The following is a 26,857-nucleotide window of genomic DNA, read 5'->3' on the forward strand; positions in this document are numbered from 1 at the left end:
TTGAAACATTTAATGGTAGCTACTGAGTCAGCATTTACATTATAACGTTTGAATCAATCTTTTAAAATGTAACAAACAAGGGTCATTTAAATGTGTGGGCTGAAAAAAAGTAACAAGCAGACAAAACTGATTAAAACAAAACAAGTTTGAATGACAAATTCTGCAACATTGTCGAGTTTTCTAAACATTTGAAACTTGTATACAGTAATTAAACGGACTGTGTTGTACAGCGTTATGCTGACTTTGAAAAACAAAATGTTAAAAACAGGGTTTAGTGCAAGTGAAAAACGCACACACACACTCACTTAATGTGTTATTTATAGTATTCACACATTGTAAAACGATTTCTGTTAACAGAAAAAAGAAGAAAAAACATGCAGTGCATGAAAGGCGTCTGCCGAACCTTCGAAGGTTTAAAACAGTCTTTGAATTCCTGGCTAGCGATCAAACCTTCGAACCTTCCAATACAGCTCTAAATATTATACTTTGTGATGCAAAGCTTTTGGCTATATGTATTCGATTAGTTACCGAGATATTAATAAAAAAAGCTGCAGCGTGGAGGTCTATGGGTGTACAAATGGGATTACCGAGTGAATATTAAATATACATAATTACGTAAATGAGGTAATATATATTTTTTGTGCGAAACTCCACATTGAAAATAATTATGCACCTGCTACTAGTAAGCTTTTTTTTGGATAAATTAACTGCAGACAAACTTTTAAAAGATAAAGCAAAACGTTTTATTTGGTGTACATGTGTTATATTTTAACAGTTTTTAACAAAATTAATAAAAAAAAAAAGGAGGGGGGGGGTTACAATTAGGTTTTAGGCCTATAAAAAAATATTTATAATGTTTCACTCCTCAGTTTTGTCTTTTGTCAGTGTCTTCAGTTCTGTCAAAAGAGTTTTATTTATTCCCGCTGGCATTTACTGTTTGTAACCAAAAGCCACTGTACCTGCAACCATGACGTAATAACGGACCGCTCACTGACTTTAAACTGCAGGCTGCATGCGCGCCGCGTCTGGTGTGAACGCTTTAAACAGAGGGCTTCTGACTTGTGTATGTTGATCCTTATCAAAATGCAGGTTAATAATTAACCTGTTGGTCTATGAAAACAAAGTCTTTTGGATACTAAGGTTGTTCAGATAAGACAGCAGTGCACACTGCTCCATTTCTACACACAGGCTGACAGAGCGTTTCTTTCTGTACAGAATGGGCCTTCCTGGAGGATCGGGACAGTGCCTGGCTGGGCGATTGCTGGCTCTCCTCTTCCTGAGCTCCCTGGATTCAGTGCAGGGAGGGAAGCTGCTGGTTGTGCCAATGGATGGCAGTCACTGGATCAGTATGAAGGTGGTGGTGGAGGAACTGGGACGAAAAGGACACCAAGTGGTGGTTGTTATTCCAGAGGTCAGCTTGCTGTTGGGGCCTTCAAACCATTGCACCACCAAGACCTTTGCTGTGCCTTACACTGAAGAGTATGTGAAGATGCTACAGCGAAGCCAGAGAGAGACCATGTTCGAGCAGAAACCTTTTCTTGAAAAAATAAGCACCTTTATTACGTGGCTTCAAACTATATCCAATTTCACAAGGTCTACCAGCGAAAGCCTGCTGTACAACACAGAACTGATGCAGTACCTGAAAGACCAGGAGTTTGATGCTGTTTTCACAGACCCTGTAATTCCAACTGGAGTCATTGTGGCCGAGTATCTCTCCCTTCCCTCAGTCTACATGTTACGTGGGATTCCTTGCGGCATGGAATTCACAGCTACCCAGTGTCCAAGTCCGCCATCCTACGTCCCAAGATTTTTCACGCGGAATACAGATCGGATGACGTTTGCACAGAGAGGGATGAACTTCCTCGTCAGTCTGTTGGAGCCTTTATTTTGTAAGCTTGTTTATTATAATTTTGATGATATTGCATCTAGATTTCTTCAGAGGGACATCACAGTGGTGGAAATGATGAGCCGCGCCTCTGTGTGGTTACTGAGATTGGATTTCACTCTGGAGTTTCCAAGGCCACTGATGCCTAATATGGTTCTGATCGGAGGAATCAACTGCAGGGTGAAGAATTCTCTACCTGTGGTGAGTTGAACACATTACCGTGGTTCATTTGCAATATGGAGTGTGATCCATATTGCAAACTAACAATGAGCAGGAATACAGGAATACAATAATTCTCTACCTGTGGTGAGTTGAACAGTTCTTCAACCTAATCCCTTGTGCAAAATGAAAAGGGAATCAGAATAAGAAGCTTATTCTGTACACAGCTTGTGGGTTTAAGTTCTAAACGACCTTTGCCTTTAGAGAGGGGGTTGATGTTTAGGGAGAGTACTCAAACTAGGGATGTCTTAAGGTTCGAAGGTTCATTCGCTAGCTAGCCAGGAATTCGAAGATTGTTTTAAACCTTCAAAGGTTCGGCAGACGCCTTTCCTCACGCACTGTGTGTGTGTGTGTTTTTTTTTTTTTTTTTTCTGTTAACAGAAATCGTTTGACAATGTGTGAATACTATAAATCACACATTAAATGTATTCGCATGCAAAATTCGATCTTTTGATTTGTATAATGCACATTACTTAAACAAAAGTTGTTGTATTAAAATCTACTACCAAATCGTTATACATAGCAACTCTATATGGCGCCGCTATCATGTATGGAGCAGGGTATATTATTAGACAAAGCACTGGCGGTACCTATAGCGGTTGTAGTGCTTCAGTAAAATATGTACTGAATCCCTAGTGTATAAGACAGTGTAAGAGAAGTGATATGGTAGAATATGTTTGAAACATACAAAATATACGCCAACACTAATAATTTTAATTTCGAAAAAACTGAGTACCGTCCGGCCCTCCGTCCCTCCACATCGTGTTAACCAGAGGCACGTTTCTTCATTCGCCATCTCGACAGCAAAGCGCTGTATAAGCTGTATTGAAAGAAATGCCTCGAAACCCCACTGCTGTTTGGGATTTGTTTTGTTAAATGCCCAGACGACCAAAAAAAAAAAAAAAAGTTGAATGCAAACTGTGCGAGCGACTGTTGATGTATCATGGAGGCACATCCAATTTCTGGGGTCACGTTACAATCGTAAGTTCATATTATTATTATTATTATTATTATTATTATTATTATTATTATTAGTAGTAGTAGTAGTAGTAGTAGTAGTCGTAGTAGTAGTAGTCCTATTTAAGGAACATTTTAAAAACTACACAAAAATACTAATTAGCACCCTTGAGGGTGCTAAAAAAGACGAACCTTAACTAATTTAAATGAAAAGCCGGTCAAAAAGTCTGTAAATTAAATATTCAAAACCAAAGGGGTGGTGGTACAGAGCACGCCCCCTAGAGCCCACTGGTCGACAAAAGAGGTCATGTCGCCAGCGGACTCCGCGTGGGCGCGCTCTAACTTAATCCGTGAACAGACAAGGGCCCTGAACATGGCCCCACAGTCAAAGAGACCCTCCCTGATCATCTTGCGCTTCCTGTCTTCTAAACTGCCAGTTTAGCAAAATCCAGGAGCAGATTCACAAGGAGGTCTCTCTTCCTGCTGGAGCCACGAACAGGGTGCCAGAAAATGAGGAGGGTTGGAGAAAAATGCAGCCAGAACTGTAGTAGTAGTAAAATGTGACTGTGACTGATGCTTGGAACAGTGACTGTTAAATTGTCCGCTGCAGTTAGTGCTGCCGCAATGCAGTACCTTCGTCATCATGAGGCCTTTTTATACAATTTCCTTTAATCTTGGTAAAAGGTTACCCCTTTATTACAGTGCACAGCCTTTGTACTCTGGCGAGATTACCATCTAGCTCAGTTACACACATACATATATCAGACAAGCAGTGGTGGAAAAGGCAGTACTCGCACACAGACACACACACAGCTCTGATTTTCCTGTGTTTTCATGCAAATATCTCCAAGAGGTTTCATATCCTTCAGCACATTCCCCTGCAACATGGGGCGAGCAGTCTGCTTTCCAGCACAGGGGTTGCTTCTGTTACTAACTGTGCTGGGGTCTGCCAAAGGAGGCAAGCTTGTAGTAATGCCCATGGATGGCAGTCACTGGCTCAGCATGAAGATGCTGATCAAGGGCTCAGATTTGTACAAGACTGTGATGTTTGTAGTGGCGTATAGCAAGGAAGAGGTAGCGGGCATGTTCGGAGGCCTGAAGGGCAGCGTCGTTCACAATGGATCACACCAGGAAGGGCTCCTGATTAACATGGAGAGGATTCAAATGTTCCAGGCCTTCCAGGCCAGGGGCTGCAAGAGTCTCCTGTGTAACTTGAAGCTGATGGCACAGCTGGAGCGGGAGCAGTTCAATGCCTTACTGACGGACCCCTTGCTTCCTTGTGGGGTGATCATCGCAGAGAAGCTGGCTGTCTTCCTGTGAGGGGTGCCATGCGGGATGGACAGCATGGCAGTTCAGTGCCCCTCTCCCCCCTTGTTCGTACCCAGAGACTTCACCGATAACACGGACCACATGACGTTTCCCCAGAGGGTGCAGAACCTCCTCTCATCCATGTGGCAGCCGCTGCTGTGCAGAATGATCTACTCCAGCTTCGACGAGCTGGCCAGCCACTACCTGCAGAGAGACGTCTCCTTCCAGGAGCTCATGAGCCACGGGGTGGTCTGGCTGCTGAGATATGACTTTGAGTACCCCAGGCTGCTCATCAGAGGCAACAACTGTAAAGTCAAGAAGGGCTTACCTGTGGTGAGTCTTTGCAGTGCCAGTGGAGACCAACAGCCATCCTAAATAGAGGGGATAATCTCTAGTTTGCTGGTCCCATTTGGCATTGTATTTAGTAATGTGCAAATCCTATAGAAGAGGTGTACCACTCTTTAGAGTAATGCATTTATTTAATGAACCACTTGGCCAATTGTGATGAAAAATTCTTTAGCACAATCTATTGATAGTATCGGAATATAGGTGTGTGTCTGTCTGACCGCCTCTTTAAATGCCACACTTTCATGTATTACAAAGCACTTGTCCAATTTTTACTAATTTACTAAGGACATTCTCTAACATAGGTTATTGATAGTATCGTAATCTGGGGGTAAATGGAAGCGCTCTGCCTGTCTGTCTGTCCTTAACTTGAACAATCTTTATCACAAGCAATTGAGGGTATTGTTTAATGACTTCTATTTTTTAATGAACGAAAAGATAAACCCACTTTGCAAGGCTGAACATTGTTACAGATGATTTGGGAATCAAGGAAAGTCTTTGAGGAATGGTCTCCTTGTACCTTATTGATACTGTGTTAGGGCAGGCATTTATAATTGTATACATTTCTAACTATCCACATTATTTAGCATGAGTAGTAAACCGGACGCCTGTTTTGTATTCTTCTCTGTAATTCCTGGCTCCTCACATCTAATCTTACTAATTATAGTGTTTATTGTTAAATTCACAGATCCTGTTTTATAATGGTTTAGTTAATGTTTATTAACTATAAAAAAACCTGAACCTGAGCTCATATTTCAATTGCTTTTAAACAACTTGAAACTAATTTCAGTGATCAACCTGGAGTTAATGTTAGCTAACCATTAACAAGACATGAAGGACCTTTATGAACATGTCAGTCAGGGTGGATTTGATCAACCTATACTCCACTGAAATAATGGTATTACTCTGATTGAGGCATTTGCTGATACTGTGAAAGTGGTTGACTGTCTCCAGTGGAGTTCATATCAGTTTCTATTTCTTCTTTGGTGTTTCTAGTTCCCTCAAGCTAGCTGAGCTGTCTGCTTTCGGCTGCAGTTTTTTTAGTGTCACATACAGCAGCATGAAGAAGAACTAGCTGCCCCCCTTGCTCCAGTGTATGCTAGCGCAGGTGTTCTTGTGCTTCTACTCACAGAAAAGACAAACGTGACTAATAGCCCTTTATCGAGGTTCACTATGTTTTAGACATGTGCACCATCTGAAGCAATGAAACCAGTTTGGGTAAAACTCAATCTCATCTTGTTCTTGTTAAACACGGTATTCCTATGTACCACTGGTTCCATCTACAATTACACAGAGACCAAACATCACCTACATCGCATTGCTGTATATTTCCCACTGTATTCACTTCCCTCCAGTATTAGCCTGGCAGTTCAAGAATTGTCAGCCCTCCCTTTGTTCTGCCTATATGTTTTCTCGTTTGCAGTATAGTATTTAACACCAACCCCTAAACACGAACACTCTCTTAGGTGACTTCTTCCATCAGATAGATGAGTTGGAAAGAACGATTTCTCCCAGCGAGCCAAGATCCTAACTGGGGCTGACTGACAAGAAACCCAATTTGAACCAGATTGATCTTGGTCTGCCGATGGAGACGAACAGGGCTGATTTCAGGTGCCAATGGCAAATGGAAACGCTGCATCGCTAATCTGGCTTGTGTTCCGGTCCACAGGAGCTGGAGGAGTTTGTGAACAGCTCCGGAGAGCACGGCTTTGTGGTCTTCACTCTGGGCTCCTTAATTTCAGAGATGCCGCTTAAGAAGATCGACCAGTTTGCAGAGGCCCTGGGCAAGATCCCACAGAAGGTAGGAAAGTTCAGTGTACTATTTTTGTACTAGTGCCACGCTTTTCCCATTGTTATACTATGCATTTACCATAATTTATCTGGTTTGCCATGTTTGTTTTTATGCTTTGTCCAACCTCCCTGGTCTTCAGAACTAATTATGGGAGGTGGGCGGGGGCGGGGGGGGCGGGGGGGGCCTACAAACTTTGAGTGTTGAGTGACAAGACTTAATTTAAAAACAATTGGGTGTAGACCCTACAGAACAATTAATAAGCTTTGAGTAAAACCATTATACATCACATCCATACTAATGATCAGTTTTCAGAACATGTATCATACTGCAGTAAATGTCCACTAATACTGCCAACAACTTAAGCACTGAGGAGTTACTCAACCCTAGGATAATGAAATAAACAGTTTCCATATTGAAAAAAAACATAGATATACATATTAGTGTATGAGATCAGTTTACTGCTATGTTGTTTTTAATACTATAGTTATTTTTCCTAGACCTGGACACAAGTCTGCAGTGTTGAAATAATTCAAATAAAATTATTTGCCTTGGGGCCATTGATGCAAAGTGCAATAGTGCTAGATTTTGAAATACTAAAATAAACTTTCGCCTGTAATCTCACCGGTGTCACAATTAAGGTGATTAACAAAGATTTTGTTACGATGCCTGAAATTGGTGAGGAGATATTTTGGACAGATCTCCTGACAAATCTCATTGGCTGAAGCAGCGCTAGAATCCTCTCATTTGTTTAAATGACTGTCAATCATCAGACCGACTGTGCACTTTCATTTGCCAGCTATAGCCTGTCATTCAAAGTGCCTACTTTGAAATTAGCGGGTTAAGGTGTCGGTAAGCTTTTGCTATATGGTGACAGTTACTAGTTTGATTTGAAAATGGGGTGCAAGAGGAAAACACTTAATGAGTATTGTGCACAATACCCTGATCGACGGCTGAAGTCTCTGCGGCAGGACGAAGAGGGCCAGTCTGCCTTGCCTCCAGTGAGTCCAGCTGTGCTTAAGGAGAGGGGCAGAGCTCGGAATAAGTGCAAGTTAGTTTTGTTGCATGTAGAATATGATAAAGGGGTTTCTCTAAATGAGACGTTTCTCAATGGCCTAAAAAGTCTGTTGTTTTTTTTAAAACATAAAGGTCGATTTCACCCATGCTCTGCCTGAATTGAAAAATAAAGATTAAAAAAAACTGTAAATTCTTTAAAAAATAAACGTAGATATTAATCGTCGATTTGGCAAAAAAATAAAAATCGAATAGTAGCAAGCCTAGTTATAATATATAAACATGCTATTAGCTATGCTATTAACCATTATACAGTATGATTAGAAATAAGACTGTTATAGTACACCTTTGCCATTTGTGTTTTTATAAAAAGATTATAATATAGATTATAACAGGATTTATAATGTAATATAACACATGTCATTTGCCCACTAATAACAATATCTTGTGAGAATGTCAAGGTCAATTTATAAAGCTATTATAAAGTATCTTATAAGACGTGTTAATTACATATATTATAAGTATCCTATTATGTAGGTTATTGTATGTTTTATAAGATTACTTTATTACAACTATATATAAATATATTAATCACCCCAAGAACCTTTCATTCACTATTTTAAAGCATGCCACAATGCACTTTGGTTCCCTACCTTTATAAATAATTTGTTCCCAGAGCTACCAATCTGAAAAGGGTGCTTTTTAAAAATAAATATTGATTGATGATATCTATGAAAATATATAGCCTTATTTTGCCTGTTTTCATACTACTTTTTTTCTGATTTCAGTGTCTGTTGATGTAAATTAAGTATTGCCATTAACAATAATTGTGTTTATCAGAACATAATCTTAGAATGACAATGACACATTTTAATAACCTTTAAAAACATGCCATGGCAAGAAACCATATGGGGAAAAGCATGCCGGAAAACTGCAAAACTAAAATGCAAATGTACCATGGTAAACTTGTTAGTTTTATAGCCCCTTCTGTCACAATTTTTTAATGTCATTTTTTTAAGCAGTTTGTGTGCACTCTATGGGGTTTCAGAAGATGCGCTGGTGTCTGATACAGTTATGAAGGCAGGGACCAAAGGGGTCACTGCTTTTTTTTTTTATTTTTACTCATGGACCCCTCTGATCTGCACATTCTGAGGTGCAGCTCAATCGACCGGGTCAGGAGCTTGGTTAACACGTCTCTTCAGGGGGCAATAAAGAGGGACTGGATTTCCAACCTGTAATCCGGATGCCTGCCTGCCTGCCTGTTTGTTCCTGCAGGTTATATGGCGCCTCACTGGACCCACACCTGGAAACCTCTCTGCGAACATCAAGCTCATGAAGTGGCTGCCACAGAATGATCTTCTGGGTAAGTGTCCCATCAGCCTTCCCACTCGGTAACACAGCGCTGAAAGAGATGCAGATCAGGGAAGACATACTCAAATTATTTTGCTAGCTATGTGTACTCTTTGAGGTTTGAGATGGCCCTTATAAAAGTTTACCACAGTATTTTTGTAGTTTTCCCACGGTTTTTTCATGGTTATACTATAACATTTACACACTGGGTCTGGTGTTCTTGCGGGTTAGGGAGGCAAAACTGTCAGGGACTTTCTCCTCATCACGCTACAGCAGACCCTGCCAGCCAGTAAGCTCACCTGCAGGGCTGGTCAATGTCCTCTAGAGGCCAGAAGCTGACATCCACTCTCGAATTCCTGAGTCTAAAAGAGGAAATTAGCTTGGTCGTGGGATTGGAGGAAGCCTGTTGAACCTTGAGTTCTCCAGAGCTGTGTGGGGAATTGCTGCAGTGAGGGAACATCACTGGACATTCTAAATTGGGCACTCTAAATTTATAAGGGAATTTCTGCCTCTGCCTTTCTAGAAAATTGCTGCCCACTTCAAGACAGCTTCAGTTGTAGTTAATATTACTATTGAATCCAAGTGTAAAATACACATTTTTAAGTAAAATATGACAATCATTCAACATTAGAAGCAAACTTTTAATACAAGTAGTTTAACCATGGTGCCTCAATCCCACTTAATGACAACAAAGGTAGGTTAATGTTATACTTCTCATTTTGACAATGACTGACTGCTCTTCTCCACTAATACCCGACTGAGACGCTGGATAAAGTCCAGCAGTGTTTGGTTGTACTGCTTTAATCATTTATATTGTAACATGTTGAGTCTGTGGTGCAGTATGTTGGTGCAGTAAACACAGACTGGAAACAGACTGGACACTCGTGATGCCCTTTATTTTGAAGGCAGGTTGCAAAATAAAGAAAACACAAACAGAAGAAAACAAACAAAAAGCTTATCTTCATAAGAAGATGCTAACTATACTTTATAGGCCAGAGGCCCTACCTACCACCTGGGACAGCTAAGCTGTTTACCCAGTGCTGTTAAACAACCAACAAAAACAACCCAACTTCACAGAGTTCCCTTCTCTTTTGATTTCCAACAATCTCACTCCTCACAGTACCACAGCCAGTCTTCCTCTCCCAGCTGGGTAAAACCTGTTATAGGGCTCACAACTATCAAACTACCAGCAGGTGTCAACAATAATTCAATCCAATAAGCATTACCTCATCCTATAATGTTGAGAGCACCCTCTAGTGGCTCTGATAATGCTACACAGGGAAAAGATAGTTTGACAGGTGCTGGCTAACATAATGACTGTATGACCTTATTACAATATATCAAACTATGGAATTCAGGCTTGAATCAATAACAGCATTTAGTATTTATTATATGAATAAAGCAGACCTTGCCCCATTTGGTTTGTGTAATGGATTATTTATTTTTACATTTCTGCTAAAACAGTAACAGATGTTTTATTAACTTAAAGAAAGTTCTCAGTTTCCACGCCTTCTTCTCAGGAAGCCTGGTACTGTTTCACTTCATAGGTCAGCTCACCATAGCAAATAGCAGTGTCTTCTGGGTCATTTTCTTGGCCAAAAGAATGGCAGTCAATAGGGGCAGCAGATGGATGGTTAATGAAAGGAAAGTAGGCATTGTAGGGGTGGGGACAATTTCACTCTGCAGGGTGAAATAACCAAGGAAGTGCAAAACTATCTGAAAGCATGGCTTGTTAACAGATTTATTTAACACAGTGTAGTATCAGAAAATGCATGTTCACAATAAGAGTCCACATTTGAGACATGCATATCTAATGGAAGTGCAGGACAGGTAATATTGATGGAATGATTTGGTTAGCTGCAACCACTTCAAAAGGAAGAAGTTGAAAATCTTAGCCCTGGCCCTTCTCTCCGGTATCCTCACGCCCCTCCCTGTGCTCACCCCTCTCCAGCGCACCCCAAAGCCCGTGTCTTCATGACGCACGGCGGGACACACGGACTCTACGAAGGAATCTGCAACGGCGTTCCCATGGTGATGCTGCCTCTGTTTGGAGACCAGGCTGATAACGTGCAGCGCGTGGCATCCCGTGGAGTGGGCGTGGTCCTCAGCATCTATGACATGACATCACAGAGCCTGCTGGACGCGCTCAACACCGTCATCAACGACAAGAGGTAAGACACCTATGGAAAATTAGTTCTAAAAAAATAAGCTTAGTACTACATTCAGTGACAAAATAGAAGTCTTGAAGACTCCCATTTGCTTTCATGAATACATGAATTTTACTGATTTCTCCTAGTCATTAATGGAAAATATATTGTTGCAATATATGAAATACCATAAAACATGAAGGTTCATGACTTTTTGCAGAATAGTATTTTTGGTAGATAAAGGTGTGATTAACACGGCTTTGAAAGAACAGGTTCTCCCCTCTCGTTTGTATACAGATATTCTGTTTTGCTGCTGATATTGTTTTCCAAACTTGTTTTCCTGGTGTAACAATGACTGAATGTGATGTCCGATCATAAACATTCAAACAATTACAAACAAGCCCAGACCTTTTGGCCCATCTAAGCTCGTCCTAGTAGCTTGATCTCAATACTTTGTCAAGTTTGGTCTTAAAGGATCCCACTGATTCTATGTGAAACATACATGGTCTGATGGGTAACCATGGTACTGTACATGAGGGCCAAGTCAAGACTAAAACAGTAGTCTGTATGCCTTCCTTCCTCCCTTCCTTTGTTACTTTGCATCTTTTTTACGCATTTATTGCTACAAAGTGATCCATGCTTTTCTCCTTTTGTAGCTACAAAGAGAACATGATGAGACTGTCTACATTGCACAAGGACCGCCCCATAGAACCCCTGGACCTGGCAGTTCATTGGACAGAGTTTGTGATGAGACACAAGGGGGCGGAGCATCTCAGACCGGCGGCTCATGACCTCAACTGGATCCAGTACCACTGCCTGGACGTGATTGGTCTTTTGGTTGTCATAGTGATTGCTGTTACCTTAGTTACGGTTAAAAGTTGCGTGTTTTGCTTTAGGAAATGTTGCAGAAGATCCGGGAAGAAGAAGAAGTCTGACTAAGTAATAATACAGGACAAGGGGTGATTAACATGAGATAATCACACCCCCAAAGGTATTCAGGGTGTAATGATCTCATCTTAGTCACACCCCTGGAGTTGCTGGTTTTAATCAATATTTTAAATCCAAAGCATAGTTTTATGTGATTTTCTCAATGTGCAAATGGGCCTCAATTGTATTGCGAAAGTTGTTCTTTTTAAAAAGAAATTTTGACAATTAATTTTCATCTTTCTAGCGCAACATCCAAATCATATAGGATCCAGGAAATTAAAACTGGAGCATACAATAATTGAGACAACTAAATACAACTGTGAGCAAAAAAAAAACTATAAAAACGAGCTGTTTTTATAGTTTGAAATGCACAGTCCCTTTAGCAGTTATAGAGTGATAAGTTTAGTACTCCTAGCATTGCAAAGCCAATCAGTTTGTTACATTTGATGATGAGGAATTGATCAATTTGAACCAAGTCCCGATGTAGAAAGGTAAAAAAAAAATATATATATATATATATATATATATATATATATATATATATATATATATATATTTGGCTCTGAAGTTTATAAATGTCAAATAGTATATGCGCTGGGGTCAGGCTATTGTTAAAATCTACAACACAAAATAAGAGGGGTTTGTCTTTATATTTCAGCTAGAAATCATTGCGGAATGTTGTCTTTTAGGAGGTTTGCCAGAAAGGATACTGTAGTTCCAGTTGCAGTCAGACACTGGGGCACATACAGTACTCTCATGCCTGTTACAAACACACTCTTTAATTCTGCCATAATGTAAGATATTAGATTATCACTCAGGGTTTTGTATATGCCACCTGACTTATTATGTTAGCATGTTGGATTACATACAGTTTTGTAGTTTTCCATATACAGTAGATGCCACTTATTAACAACCTCTCTGTTCCCAGCAGAAAGTTGTCATTATCCAAAAGTTGCCCATAAGTGAAAAGCCAGTTTTCAAGTGTATTTATATGGAACAACAATATATAGGCCTAGGAGGTTTGAAATACATGTGTTTTAAATGTTAGTGTTAAAAAATTTACATGAGAAACAAAATACCCAAACATAGAACTGTTTACTTCATGCGTGTGAAAGGGAGTAGGCTTAAATAGTACTACACAACGATGTACTACAATTGTCCTTACAATGAGTAAACATAAAAAATGTGTTGTACTTACAATCAATTCTAAAGAACACAATTTTAAAATAAGAAATTGTCCAACGTTGTCTGCTTTTTACAATGTACCACCTCAATTCCATCTCAATTTTGTGTGCAGCTTCATAGTCAGTTTCATAGCCACGATTCTGCCTCAGTCCAAGTATGTGCATAAATCATGTAAGTGTGCCTGTAGCACTGGCAACTAGTAATAAAGTTGTCAATAAGCGGTGTGCAGTTGCTAATATCAGAATTCCATTAACATTAAAGGGCACATAAGGACCTTTTTATTTTATTGTTACATATTCCCATGTGTTGCTACAGCTGTTTACGTCAGGTGTGTGTATTGCTTTATTTTTACATTTTGACCACTTTTTTAAAACTTTAAATTGCATTCCCTGCCTCAAGATGGCTTCCCATGTACTTGCATGGACCTCTCAGAACTACATTTCCCATCATCCTCCTGCTCACATATGTAACTGAGATGGATTTACCAGTCTGTGCAGTATGCTAAAACAGGCAACAAATTATTGAGTAACATCGGGTCCAGTTTTGGTCTGGTTAGTAACTGCTATCCTGTGAGATTTCAGTTGAACAATATACAAGATTACAATGCAGCTGTGTTTGGTTTCAGCGATATGAGACTTGGGAAGAGTGCTGACAGTAAGCAATACCCTTAAAGAATGTACACTATACAGTAATCCTTTATCATCATAGCATTTATTATACATTTGTCGAGATCTGTATTTCTCCTTGGACCAATATATGATATTGATAATTGAATGTTATTTGAATAGAATGTAAAGTAGCAATTTTTTGTTGCAGAAAAGGGGTACAGTTTTTACTGGCCGTGCCTGTAAAAAAATATTCTTTCTTATATATTGCTATTAGATAACAACTCCATAGATTAACTTTCATTGTGAAGTCCTCAAGGTTCTAGTGATACCTCCGGTCACACTGTGGTCGTGAGATGACATGTTGTGTCAGACATTGATATAACAAGGTGATCAATGGCTTATCATTTTACAACATAGCGATGGATAAAAAAAAAGTTTTTGTTGCTGTTGTTGAAAACCCCTTAAAATAGAAAACAACAATAATCACAATCACATTCTTTCTATGACATGTTTTCACCACATGGGGCACAAGCTCCCCAATCTTCCTCAGCATGTGCACTCTCCTACCTGGAACCTGTTTCTCAAGGACTCTGGGGGCGAAATGTAATTTACAATCCTTTACAAGTTTCTCCATGGAGTCATTGTCCATGTTTTGTCAGTTGTCTGTGGAGGTTCACCTCAGGTTTTATAGTTCACATATAGCTGAACTTGATTTTTACATGACTGAGGTCAACCCTTACGACCGCCTGTTTAAAATAAGTGATTTTACTCTTTCAGCATCCTCCCTTACAATTGTGCTGAAAACAATTCATTAATTGAGCCCCAGGTTTAACATACAGTAGATTTGAGTTCAAACTCTACAGATTGCTTTTCATGTCATAAACTCAACATGGTAATATTCAAGTGTATACATGAGGTGTATCCTTGTTGTTCTGGAGGCTGTGTGGTCAAGTGGTTAAAGACAAGAGCTTGTAACCAGAAGGTCCCTGGTTCAAATCCCACCTCAGCCACTGACTCATGGTGTGACCCTGAGCAAGTCACTTAACCTCCTTGTGCTCCGTCTTTCGGGTGAAATGTAATTGTAAGTGACTCTACAGCTGATGCATAGTTCACACACCCCTGTCTCTGTAAGTTGCCTTGGATAAAGGTGTCTGCTAAATAAACAAATAATAACGGGATTACAGAAAACAACCTCCAGTTTGTATCTGTTTATGGAATATTCTGTGTTCATGCTTTAATTGTGATGTCACTTTTTCAGTTAGTGTTTCATGTTGAGATAAGTGTTGTGATTGGTTGATTTGGTGACTCTTCTTTGCAAACCCGTCACATTGGGTTAGAATCTCAAAGCTACAGTACTTACTCCAAATCGTTATCAGTGCAATTTTTTTAAATGGAAAAAACATGAATTAAACATCTTAAATGAGTAAGAAACAACTTAATACTTAAGTATTAAAAGTCTGAATTAAAAGTATTAATAGTTTATTTCTGGTTTGGTTAGTTTATTGGGTGTGTTTCTCCTTTCTGAAAAGGAAAAATGTCCTAATGATGAATTGGAGTAAAAAGCTTTGAGAATTTATTGTTTTTTATACAGAAAAAAACGAATCTCTCAAGTATGTGACAAGATTGTAGGCGTACGAGGTAACATATATATACACACAAACACATACAGTACAATGTTTACAATCAGAACATTGATCCCCATTTCATACAGCTATTTTTACAATAATCAAACCCATTTCATACAGCTATTTTTACAATAATTAAATATATATATAAAATCTTTTGTGGATGAGGAAAAAAAGTTACAAGAAATAGATGTCTACAATTATTTATTTCAGCAATTTTTTTTTTTCAAAACTCCAAAAATGCTAATTCAAAAGTATTCATACCCTGACAAGGAAAATGAAATGACTAGCTAGTTGAGGCACCTTTAGCAATAATAACCTCTTTTAAATGATTAGGATATTTGTCAATGAGCTTTTGGCATGATTCTTTAGTGATTTTTGACCATTCTTCAACACACAATTGTTCCAGTTCATTCAAATTCCGAGGACTTCTCTTGTGCACAGACTTCTTTAACTCATACCAAAGATTCTCAATCGGATTTAGATCAGGACTTTGACTAGGCCATTCCAGAACCTTAATTCTATTCTTCTTTAACCATTCTGAAGTAGATTTTGATGTGTGCTTTGGATCATTGTTGTGTTGCAACGTCCAGTTGCGATTTAAACTAAGTTTTGAAGCGGAGGGTTTCAGATGATTGGCCAATATCTTTTGGTATGCTATGGAATCCATTTTACCATGTATTGGAACTAAATTTCCTGTGCCATTAGAGGAAAAACAGCCCCATAGATGGATATTACCACCTCCATGCTTGACAGGTATGGTGTTCTTTTCTTTGTACGCCTCACCAGACTTTTTCTAAATGGAACGATTATCAGCTCGACCAAATAGCTTGATTTCTGTTTCATCACTCCACAAAACCATTGAGTAGAACTCATATTCATCATTCACATGCCGTTTTGCAAACTTTAAGCGATTGTCCTTGTGACGTTTTCCTAAGAGTGGCTTTTTCCTTGGCCTGCGACCACTGATTCCTTCATCATGCAATACTCGACCTATGGTTGAAATGGAAACCCCAGTCCCACTTGCAGCCAATTCACTTGGAATATCTTTGGCAGTCAATCTTGGATTGTTATTAACCGTCCTCACAATTCTTCTACATGTTCTTGGTGAAAGAACCTTCTTTCTTCCAGACCTAGGGAGCGTTGTGACAGTACCATGAGTCTTGTACTTCTTGATAATAGAAACAATAGTTGAATTTCGGATACTCAAACGCTTGGAATCTTCTTGTATCCTTCTTCAGCTTTATGAAAATAAATAATTCCCTAGGTCTTCAAATAGCTCTTTACTTTTTCCCATATTGACTTACTGGTAATGACAGGACATCATCCTATGCCCAACCCTTTTATACTCTAAGAATGTTCACCTACAATCCAGCATTTTCATACTGAAATTTCTAGCACCTTGTAGACAATACTATCATAGCATCGAAGGATGAATTTTTTTGAATTAGCATTTTTGGAGTTTTGTAGAAAAAAAAAAAAAAATTGCTGAAATAAATAATTGTATTTATTTCTTGTAACTTTTTTCCTCAGACACAAAAGCAAAACTTTTGCTAAAAAAAAAATTCTAGAAATTATAAATTTCCATTGGGGTATGTAAACTTTTGACTACAACTGTATATATACAGATCCCACAATTGAAATCTGCGAGTTGATTAGTGGCTTCTGATACTGAAGCAGGATCAGACTTGCCTAAGGTTATGCAAGGCGGTTTGTTTTTTGTGCTGTGGGCGGCTCCTAGTTCCCAGTACAGTGAAAGAAGACCTATGAGAAAGAAAGCACCATACCGGCCTGTGTATTGAACTGGGATTCACAGGAGCTGAACTGACTCTCCATCGTTGCTTTCTGGTCCAACAATAATTGTATAAACTTAAAAAAACAGTGTGTATTATTCATCCTTTTTTTTTTTTTTTGCTTGTACAGTCACAGCAAAGGCCTTTAGTACCATTTAGTCATTCAAGGTCACTAATTCCATAAAGCAATCGATTTAGCGTTGTGCATTTTTACGTGTTCCAATATGAAGTGGTAACATAATAATCTATTTTTGTTATATATAAAAAAAAGCATTTGGCGGCATTCCTTTGGTTCACATATTGAAGGTCATCCCGTATTTCATTTATAAGACGAAAGTGTTCTGTCTTGGTAATCGATAGCGCTGATAGAGCTCAAACATATCCAACGGATTAAGTCTGTGCCATATGATTCTTTTGTGGCGTACAATTACGACCCATTTACAACCTGAATAAGTCTTACGCCTGCTTGGTGCACTCCACCCCAGGCCATTATTGTAGTATAGGAAATAGAAGTTATTGTACAGGAAGCTAAAACATGTTAGTTATCCTAGGGTTGTTATCCTAAGTTACTTAGTGCTGAAACCTTTGGAAACTTGGGAAAATTCTGAAATGACGAGCTCTGTGTATTACATATATATGTATTTTTAAAGGAGTCCTTTGAAGATCATCTTTCAGCTCAGATCAGTCATGTACAGAATGTGAAACTCAAAGGAGATCAGTTTAATTTCAGTCTCTGCACAGGTTATGTGTACCTGAACACTTTCTGTCCCCCTGGATACCACTGTAGCTGTGCTGTAGCAGCTGTCGTTAAATGGGAAAGTACTCCATTCCTGCCGCGATTCCTCTCTTGTGGTGTCCACAACTCTAATAAAGATGAGACTGATGTTCTCTATCTGGTATACAATGGTTTTGTATTAAGGATATCGTCCCTGCTGCACTGTCAGGATTTGCAGTCGTGTTCACTTGCCCTTCTTGGCTTTCCCCTTGGCCCTGGTCTTGACAGACTGAGGTGGTGAGGGCAGTGGTGGGGGCTTCACGTCCTTCTCCTCCTCCTCCTCCTCATCCTTTTCTTGGTCCTGCTGCTGGTGCCTCTTGCAGTGGCGCTCGAAGGTGGCCATCTTGGTGTAAGTCTTGTTACAGACCATGCAGTGGTAGGGCCGCTCGCCACTGTGGGTGCGCATGTGGAGCTGCAGGTAGGAGGAGCGAGCGAAGGAGCGCTGGCACACCCCGCAGCGGAACATTTCGCGGCTCTCATGGGTCTTCAGGTGCTGCTTGAGGGAGGAGGCCGACTTGAAGGCCTTCTCGCACTGGGCGCACTTGAAGTTGCGCTCACCGGACTCCAGGGCCTTGTGGGAAAGCAGGTGGGCGGACGAGCGGAAGGTCTTGCCACACCTGTCGCACTTGAAGGGCCTCTCGCCCGTGTGCAGACGCTGGTGCATGATGAGACCTGCCTTCTGCGTGAAGGCCTTGACGCACTGTGTGCACCGGAAGGGCTTCTCGCCCGTGTGCAGGCGCCGGTGAGTCTTGAGGTGGGACGACCGGCCAAAGCTCTTCCCGCACTCCGGGCACCGGAAGGGCTTCTCCCCCGTGTGGATGGCCCGGTGCCGCACCAGGTGGGAGGACTGCAGGAAGAGCTTGCCGCACACGCTGCACTTGTACTTGCGCTCGCCGGTGTGGGAGCGCAGGTGCAGGGCCAGGTGGGAGGAGGAGATGAAGGTCTTGCTGCAGACGGGGCAGGTGTGGGGCCGCTCGCCCGTGTGGATCCTCTTGTGCAGCACCAGCCCGGAGGAGAGTGCAAAGCACTTGCCGCACACGGGGCAATGGTAGGGCTTCTCGCCGGTGTGCACGCGCTGGTGCTTGGTGAGCGCCGAGGTCTGGGCGAAGGTCTTGCCGCACAGCTCGCAAGGGTACGGCCGCTCCGCCGCGTGTGACATCTCGTGCAGCTCCAGCCCGGTCAGCTGGGCGAAGGAGCGGCCACACTCAGAGCACTTGAAGGGCTTGCTGATCAGCAGCACCTTCCCGTCACTTCCACTGCTGCTCCCCGCTGCACTGTGAGACAGCGACATGCTGTCCAGCAATGAGCTGTTGTGCACCATCGTGGGAAGGGAGTAGCTGCTGCTGCTGCTGTTCATTTTAATTGTGTCTAAAGAGCTAATATAAGTGAGTGCTGCTGGGTGTTTGAAGTCATCCAGCCATCCAGTTTCAGTTTTATCCGCTGTGGGATTTTAGCATATAATCATGAGAACTGCTTGTCCAATTGTCACAAAACTTTCTCAAGAGAATCTTCAACACAAGTGTATGCAGCTCTTATTTTAAAGGGTTTTGATTCTTTTTTTAACCCTTAGGTTTCCTCTCCATCCCGAACTTATTTTTCTGTATCTGCAAGAAATCAAATGAAGAATTTAGGAACCTGCAGACAAAAGGAGGGTTACAAGTGGTAATGGTGTAGTGTGCATTAATGCAGCCACAACACAGAGCTGCTCTCTCTAGACTGTCAACCCTTTAAAGACTGTTGTGTGTACACCGTGGAACACAAGTGAACCCCTACGTGGACATGTTTGTGTGCATTTCAATTTAACAATAAAGTACATAACAGTTTGTGCTTTATAGCTAACATAACAGTTTATGTGTTTGTCTTCTACAATGAAAATCCAATGTAAAATCATTCTTGCAAGGCCAGGTGAAGGTTATTGTCACTGCCCACTGTGATATACAGGCATTGAGAAATAAAATGGGTTTTTTTTTATTTATTTTTTATTACAAAAACACAGGGCATTATTTTCAAACAAGCTACTCAGAGTAAGAGTTTGAAATTTGGTCTTTCCTATGCAATTTTCCTAAGATTTCACACCTAGGTAGCAGAACATCCCATTAAGGACCTGCTTCTTTAATACAGACCTGTGACCATTCTGCAACACCAATTAATGTGTGATGTTCTCTGTAATAAGACACAAAGTAGAGTGAATTTACTCACACACACCCCCAAAAAAACACAATAATTTATGTATAGTAAAAATGTGCTCAGATTGGAAAAGTGAAGGGTTAATAGTTTAGAGTGTAAACATTGAAATGCTTTCTGTTAAAAATTTGAAATGTTTCAGCTGTATTGTGTGCAATGTGAGGTTATTTACTCTATATTTATTCAGTCTTTTCCAAATACATGTGTTAAACACAAGTAGTCTCATCCACTTTAATGTTTTAGTGCATCATACAAAAGTGTCACAATCTGGACTTTAGCACCCAAGCTAGTGAAAGCATGGGAAAGTCCTGTTTATCTGCCTGTATGTCACACTTACATTTTGCCAAGTGCTCACAGTGAATGCAGGATGTGGTGATCTACTTTTTCATGTTACTTATGGCTCAATTTTTTCATATACAGTTGTGGCAATAGGGGATGAATGACACTTCTTTTTTTTGTGGGCAATTTACACGAATGCACCTAATTTCCCAAGTCTACGTTTCCTAATAATTATATCCAGTACTATATAACAACTAAACTTAGCTCTACTTTCAGTTCAGCTAAATATACAAGAGTTAACAGTGCTCCAGCTGTGGCTTCTGCACACTCTACTTTATCAGACAAGGTGTTGACAGACCACTTAATGCACAAAAGTAGTTTTAACTGTAAGGGAAGGAACACCCATAAAAGAAACACGACAACGCCATCGCGAGCCAAATAAGAATACTCACATATTACAGCAAATATTAGTTTTGTCAACAAGCAACAAACAGATAAGTGAGCCCACAATCTCCAAAAAGTTAAACAAAAGTTCAAATAAAACCCTGCGGTTTAAAAATGCATTTAGATTTGTCATAATGCAAACAAGTAACTTGTTATAACTGTATGGTATGGACGTGCAAAGCACTTGGGATTGTTGTAGAAAGAAAACGTGGCATGAATGTCAGCTGTGCAGTGAAGTGCGGCTGCTGCCGCCGCTAGGTTAAAACTAAAACAACAAACGTCTTCCAAAGTACACAAACAACACAATACGCCGTTTAATAACTAAACTTCAGTGGCTACCAAGCAAAATAAAATAGTTAGCCCGTGTATTTTCTTATTACAGTACGATACTTAAATAAATGGTGCGTATGTGATGCACACTGTACAGTATGAGCTGTCTTGATGGAAGATGGTAGCCATTGCCGCATTCCCTTTTTCGGATTAATATTATTACTCCCGACCAGGGATACTTCTAACAACCGATTCCTTAATCACAACAACTGTTAAAAAGGTGCATGTCAAAATGCAATCTAGAAAGAACAAGAATACCATGTTTCCGACTGTATTACGAGCCGGGATTATGAGTCTAGATAAGATGGTTTGTAATATTATAACTGTAAGGAGAGACGGCAGTTTATGAAATGGCTGCCCTGTTCCCTTTCTAAAAAAAAAAAAAACTCCTTTATGAGAAAGGCGTTTCGGCCATACAGCGTTTAAACTTGTTAAAACACCTTGTGAACACTGAAAGAGCCACTTACTTTGATGCGTTTTCGTTTTAACAAATGCAGAAAGTAACCAGGATTTTTGATTAGATCGTACGGGAGACTGAGGCAAAAGCGGACAAGGTGTTCTCTATATTAATGGGAGATGGCAATGAAATGGCTGCAGCAGCAAACCCTAGCTTGCCTCACACTCCAGAACCACAGGTACCGGCGCGGTTATTCTCTTCTCGGTAAAGGTTTCATTTTCATTTTGTGACGGCCCTAAATCACCACCATGTTCTTCCGGAGTCGCATATTTAACAATTTATCTCAGTTTATTTAGTTTATATTTGCATAGATCACGGCACCGTCTCCGCCTCTAACCCGTCTAAATCTCCGGAGCAACACATTCAACATGAAAAGCAGGTTTGCGACAACGTTGCACTAGGTGTGTTTATTATACTGTACTGCGGGCTTGCATGCCATGCGTTTGCCTTGCACTGTCCCACCATTCGTTTTGCACTCAAATAAATAATCCTTTGATGTTTGTTTCCTAAATGTGTTCACTGTTTCACTGTGCTCTGTACTTGTTGATAGTCCAGTTTGTGTGTTTACATACACCCATGACCCTCCAAATAGGTAGGATGTTATAAATGGCCAGTGCAATCTTAGTTGCCCAGGAAATTAAAATGGAAATCATGGCAGATTGTGTTTTATTCCATATGATGTTTTTTTTTTTTTAAATTTTATTTTATTGTTGTTAGACTGCTGGCATTGCACGCATATGTACAGAGTTTGTATAACATAAATCTATCAGGCTGACATTTGTAAACTATTATTATAGATTATCGCATATGGTACAGTACGATACAAGCTGATATACACTCCATGACAGGCCAGAGCAGCTACCAGCCAGCGAGTGGGCTTACTGGCCACTCTGACCTTGAGTATCTCACACAGCACCCTGGACCATATTACAATATATTGTTAAATAAGAATAATTGAACAGAAAAGCTCATTTTATTAGGATGTCACCTATCTGATACAAACTGAGAAAAAGAAACTTCACATCAATATCACAATACACTATACTGTATATTATAAAGAAATGTCGGATGGCTGTATCACATCAATATCAGGATCTATTATATATGCTAACTTTATATGAAAAAAAATACCTTTGCAAGCTGTGAATGTCATTTGGTGGAGGGATATTTCATTTGAAATAATATCCTACAAAAATAAAACGTTGGTGTTTAGTCATTATACAGCCCTAAGCAGATGTTATATAAACAGGCTGTCGGTCATGTCAGTGCAACGTTGATTATTGTCATCAGGAAACTAGACCAACGTTGGCACATAGTTTATCTTTTTTTAATTAACATGTTATTGATTCTAATAAAAAATAAGATTACATATTTAAAATTAATTACTATCATTTCTCATATGCTTTATAAATGTATTTTATGTACACTTTTTCAGGGTGTACTACATATTATAAAGAAATGTCAGATTCTATCACATAAATATCAGGGTTTATACAGAGCTCTTCAACTCGTTTTTGAAGGGGGCCAAATTGGAAAAAAGTTAGGAGTAGTTGGGCCAGAAGTATTTTACTCTGCACATTTTTAAGCAATATAATAAATATTATAAACATCATGTTAGTATATTGAACAAGACTTACACATTTTACCATATGAATAAATATTACTTTAATAATAGAACAGTGTGAACATTTATAAACAATAGTATAACTGTTTTACTAATATATACTGTTATATATACTACATTATACAATGGCAAGAACAATTCCTAAGTTCTGATTGGTCAGCCTTGCACTAGACCTGTGATGTTATCCCAGCATAACATCATGGATCTAGTACCGGCAACCTCCTCACTGAAAACCTAGACAAACATATCAATCTACCACAACTGTCAATAACACAGAATAAATTGCACAATTTCTGAAGTGAATTTTACCTTAAACAACATGACAACTGTGGAAACCTCGTTTGGCAAAGAGCATTCAAACACAGAGCAGCCAGGAGACCAGACAGGACCTCTCAACGAGAGAAAAAAAACATAAAAAAAGACACCTGGCGATCGATTCTGGGGGACTAGACAAAATAGAATCTGACAGGATGCATCCACGAAACGACAAACCAACTGGGCAGTCAGTTTTTTATGACTGGGTGAGTGAGAGTAACACAAATATAGACTTGAAAACTGTCACAATAGACAACCTTAATACAGTTCTACGACAATTTTATACCTCTTTCAGAAATAACTCCGGAGAGCTGTATGGCATAAGCAGTTATGTGGGGCTCAGAGCAGGCTTAAAACAGTCCTTTAGTGTCCAACAGATTTTTTCTTTCAGTCTGTAAAACACAAGTTTGTTTGCACACACAGTTCACGGTAATTACAGCACTTTTTTACCATCTCCCATTTACTGTCGTTTATCTCTTTTTTCACCCACTGTTGTGAGACAGCACACCCTCTTTCGTACCCAGAGCTCCGCCCCTGTAATCAGCCAATCCCGTGTAGGACAGGTGGTTTTAATAGCGGTTTAATAACGGCTCACTAGAGTTACAATAAAATAACTTTATTGTCATTTTTTGTTTTTATTGACTTGTAAAACTCTTTGAGATACTATTGTATGAAAGGCGCTATATAAATAAATAAACTTACTGAGCACGTATGCTGCTGGTGGTGCAGATGGTCTTGATGGTGGCCTATAAATGTGAAAGACATCACAGTCCTGCAGATTCCAGTGAAGGAGAACTCACTGCTGGTTCAGCGCCTCTTCGTATCAGGAGACCGAATACAGACCGGACCCCCTTCAGCCCATTACAGGCTGAATTTTGTGTTAGAAATAAATTTAAGTAATTTAAGTAAAACAAATAAATTTGAGTAAAACAGCTTACTTCAACTGTCTCTCTGAGGGGTAAGACTCATGCCTGTCAAGCTGCTGATGAGTTAGCCAACACAAACGCTTGGCAATATTAAATTACAAAAACAATTTTAAAATATTCTCCATAGCTGTTATTTTTTTTTCTTTTTGTATCAGAAGATGTGTTAATTGTTTTCCTTATATACATTTAGAGATGTATTCAACTATAAAGGGTGAAAAGTCAGAATATCTCCTTGGTTGAGCCGTTGTTGGGCTACAGCTCAGCAGCCAACACAAGACTGGCTGGTTGGCAGAATGTTGGCCAACCATCATCTTCAGGTTAGCCAACCATAAACCAACATAATATGCTGTCTGAGGTACTTTTTTAAGGTTTGGGGGAAAATACTGGGACACTGGGAGAGGTGATGGAAAGGGGGGACTGTCCCGGTAAAACCAGAACTGGTCAACCTAAACCTTTAAATCTGGGGAGCAGTTCTTCATCTTTAAAACAAATGGGATTCAGAAGCAAATAGGAAGTACTGCAAGGGAGTAAAAGTAAGTGAACTTCAGAATGTTTCCAGGTAAATGCTCACCTTGTTTACTTAATTTCCTTAGTATTATACTGGTTACTTCATAAATTAAATCTGCTATCCTTTGTTATACATTTTCCGTTTTTTCAAAAAAAAATGTTGGAGTAAGAATTGGAATCTTTGGAGTCCTGAGTCCCGAGCTACTGAAGTGCTTGTGTCCCAGAAGTGCCGTGTGGCCTCCCTTTCAAGTCAGCTGTTTGGGCGTGTCTCTTAGCTGGCTGTAGTGTTAAAATTAACGTTTTTTTTCCCATGGTTAATCAGTTGTTCTAGCGACCGACCTGCTTGGTTTGTGTTTTGCTGTTTGCACTCAGAAGGAAGAAACTAGCACATTTGGTAAGTACAATTGAATATTTGTTGCTGATGTAACTACGTTAGCTGGTTGAAGGAATTCATTTCTAAAGTGTTCAGAGCTGTGGTTGATTGAAGTGAATTTAGATAGTATGTAAACTGGACCAGCTCTAGACCTGCAGAACAGTATAAATGAGCAAACAGTGTCTTAGAACACCAGCCATTCTAAGTGCCACCCGTCAAAGGGCCACGTGTCCAAGGGCAGTCTGAGCTGTGGCAGTTTAAGGGCCACACGTTCAAGGGCAGTCTGAGTTGTGGCAGCCATAGCGACAGGACAGGTAGAGCGAGGCCCTTTTCCAAATCTCTCCCAGTGGCTACTAGAGGCCTCATTCCAACTCTTAACATTAGCTGTATTTAAGTAACATTAAAAAGGTGGTGTTGTTTTAATTAGGTGATCTACTGTTTGCGATTAGTACCAGGTGAGTGTGGTTAAATTGAATAGAGGTTGATTTGCAATTTGATTGGTTTCCACACAGCGTATAGTATAATAGACAGCTAGCCTATTTGTGTGCCTTCTCAAGACACACCTCTTCAGACAACACCTGTAAAACTCAACTCTTCCCTTCTGGACTATAAGCACTCTGCCTTTAATGCACTTTAACTTGCAATTATCTGCTCCCTATTTTACTGTATTTAATCCTGGACTTAACCCAAACTGTAGTAGTTTGTATTTCACTTGCACTCATATCTAACCCTGATGTAACTATCAACACTCTTATCTGCTCTTGAACTGCCCCGATATCAAATCGTACTGTATTTTGTATTTGCTCTTATTAGAACTGAAGTCATTGTATTTTGTATCTTGCTCTCAATTGTACTGTAATTCTTGATATGTTTTTTTTGTATAAAACTGTAAGTCGCACTTGGTAAGGGTGTCTGCTAGAAATAATAATAATAATAATAATAATAATAATAATAATAATAATAATAATAATAATAATAATAATAAAAATAAAATAAATCCCAAAGTGCTTTACGTTAAAAATACATAAATATACATAAAACAATACAATAAAAACTATGCAGTGCAGTAAGCCAATGTATAAAAATTAGTTTTGAGGCGTGAGTTAAACATAGACACTGACTCTGAGTCCCTGATAGACCTTGGAAGGGAGTTAACGAGACGAGTGGCCAAAGAGCAAAAGGCATGATCTCCCATAGTTTGTAATTTTGTTCTTGGCACAGAAAGGAGGTCATTTATAGCTGACCGCAAGTTGCGTTGGGGAAGGTAGAATCAAAGCAGATCCTTAATGTAAGATGGACCCAGGCTATTCAAGACCTTGAAGGTCAGCAGCGAGATCTTAAGGTCTTGATCTATATTTAACTCATAACCAGTGGAGAGATGCTAAAATTGGTGTTATATGGTCATGCTTTCTTTTTCTTGTTAAAGCTCGAGCAGCAGAATTTTGAATGTATTGTAACCTATTAAGAACATTAGTGGAAACACCTGCAAAC

At 39.7% G+C, this 26,857-nt stretch overlaps 2 protein-coding genes and 1 pseudogene across 4 annotated transcripts; 2 read left to right on the forward strand and 1 right to left on the reverse strand.

The window, feature by feature from the left end:
- Positions 1–1,048: 1,048 nt before the first annotated feature.
- LOC117426343 (UDP-glucuronosyltransferase 1-6-like) lies at positions 1,049–14,925 on the forward strand. Its single transcript, XM_034043818.3, has 5 exons — positions 1,049–2,086; positions 6,384–6,515; positions 8,793–8,880; positions 10,819–11,038; positions 11,671–14,925. Exons 1-5 carry the CDS (start codon positions 1,217–1,219, stop codon positions 11,951–11,953), a joined length of 1,593 nt encoding a protein of 530 aa, XP_033899709.3. The 5' UTR covers positions 1,049–1,216; the 3' UTR covers positions 11,954–14,925.
- Positions 3,124–6,370, forward strand: LOC117426347 (UDP-glucuronosyltransferase 1-2-like; annotated as a pseudogene).
- A 287-nt stretch (positions 14,926–15,212) lies between the features above and the next one.
- On the reverse strand, positions 15,213–22,072 carry LOC117426344 (zinc finger protein 239-like). 3 transcript variants are annotated; one of them, XM_034043820.3, is made up of 3 exons: positions 21,632–22,072; positions 20,051–20,090; positions 15,213–19,531 (listed from the first exon to the last, which is right to left on the reverse strand). In XM_034043820.3, the coding sequence occupies exon 3, from the start codon at positions 19,282–19,284 to the stop codon at positions 18,112–18,114; it is 1,173 nt and encodes a 390-aa protein (XP_033899711.3). In that variant the 5' UTR covers positions 19,285–19,531; positions 20,051–20,090; positions 21,632–22,072; the 3' UTR covers positions 15,213–18,111. The 3 variants fall into 3 exon arrangements, with proteins under 3 accessions (XP_033899711.3, XP_033899710.3, XP_033899712.3); XM_034043819.3 differs by lacking the exon at positions 20,051–20,090; XM_034043821.3 differs by lacking the exons at positions 20,051–20,090; positions 21,632–22,072 and adding an exon at positions 20,449–21,624.
- Between the last annotated feature and the right edge of the window lie 4,785 nt (positions 22,073–26,857).

Source organism: Acipenser ruthenus, chromosome 11 (assembly GCF_902713425.1).
Source record: "Acipenser ruthenus chromosome 11, fAciRut3.2 maternal haplotype, whole genome shotgun sequence".
Lineage (NCBI taxonomy): Eukaryota > Metazoa > Chordata > Actinopteri > Acipenseriformes > Acipenseridae > Acipenser > Acipenser ruthenus.

Coding starts and splice junctions, on each gene's coding strand:
- LOC117426343 (XM_034043818.3), top strand. CDS start 1,217: ATGGGCCTTCCTGGAGGATCGGGACAGTGCCTGGCTGGGCGATTGCTG. Junction 2,087..6,383: donor TGAAGAATTCTCTACCTGTG/GTGAGTTGAACA, acceptor TCCGGTCCACAG/GAGCTGGAGGAGTTTGTGAA. Junction 6,516..8,792: donor TGGGCAAGATCCCACAGAAG/GTAGGAAAGTTC, acceptor TTGTTCCTGCAG/GTTATATGGCGCCTCACTGG.
- LOC117426344 (XM_034043819.3), bottom strand. CDS start 19,284: ATGAACAGCAGCAGCAGCAGCTACTCCCTTCCCACGATGGTGCACAAC.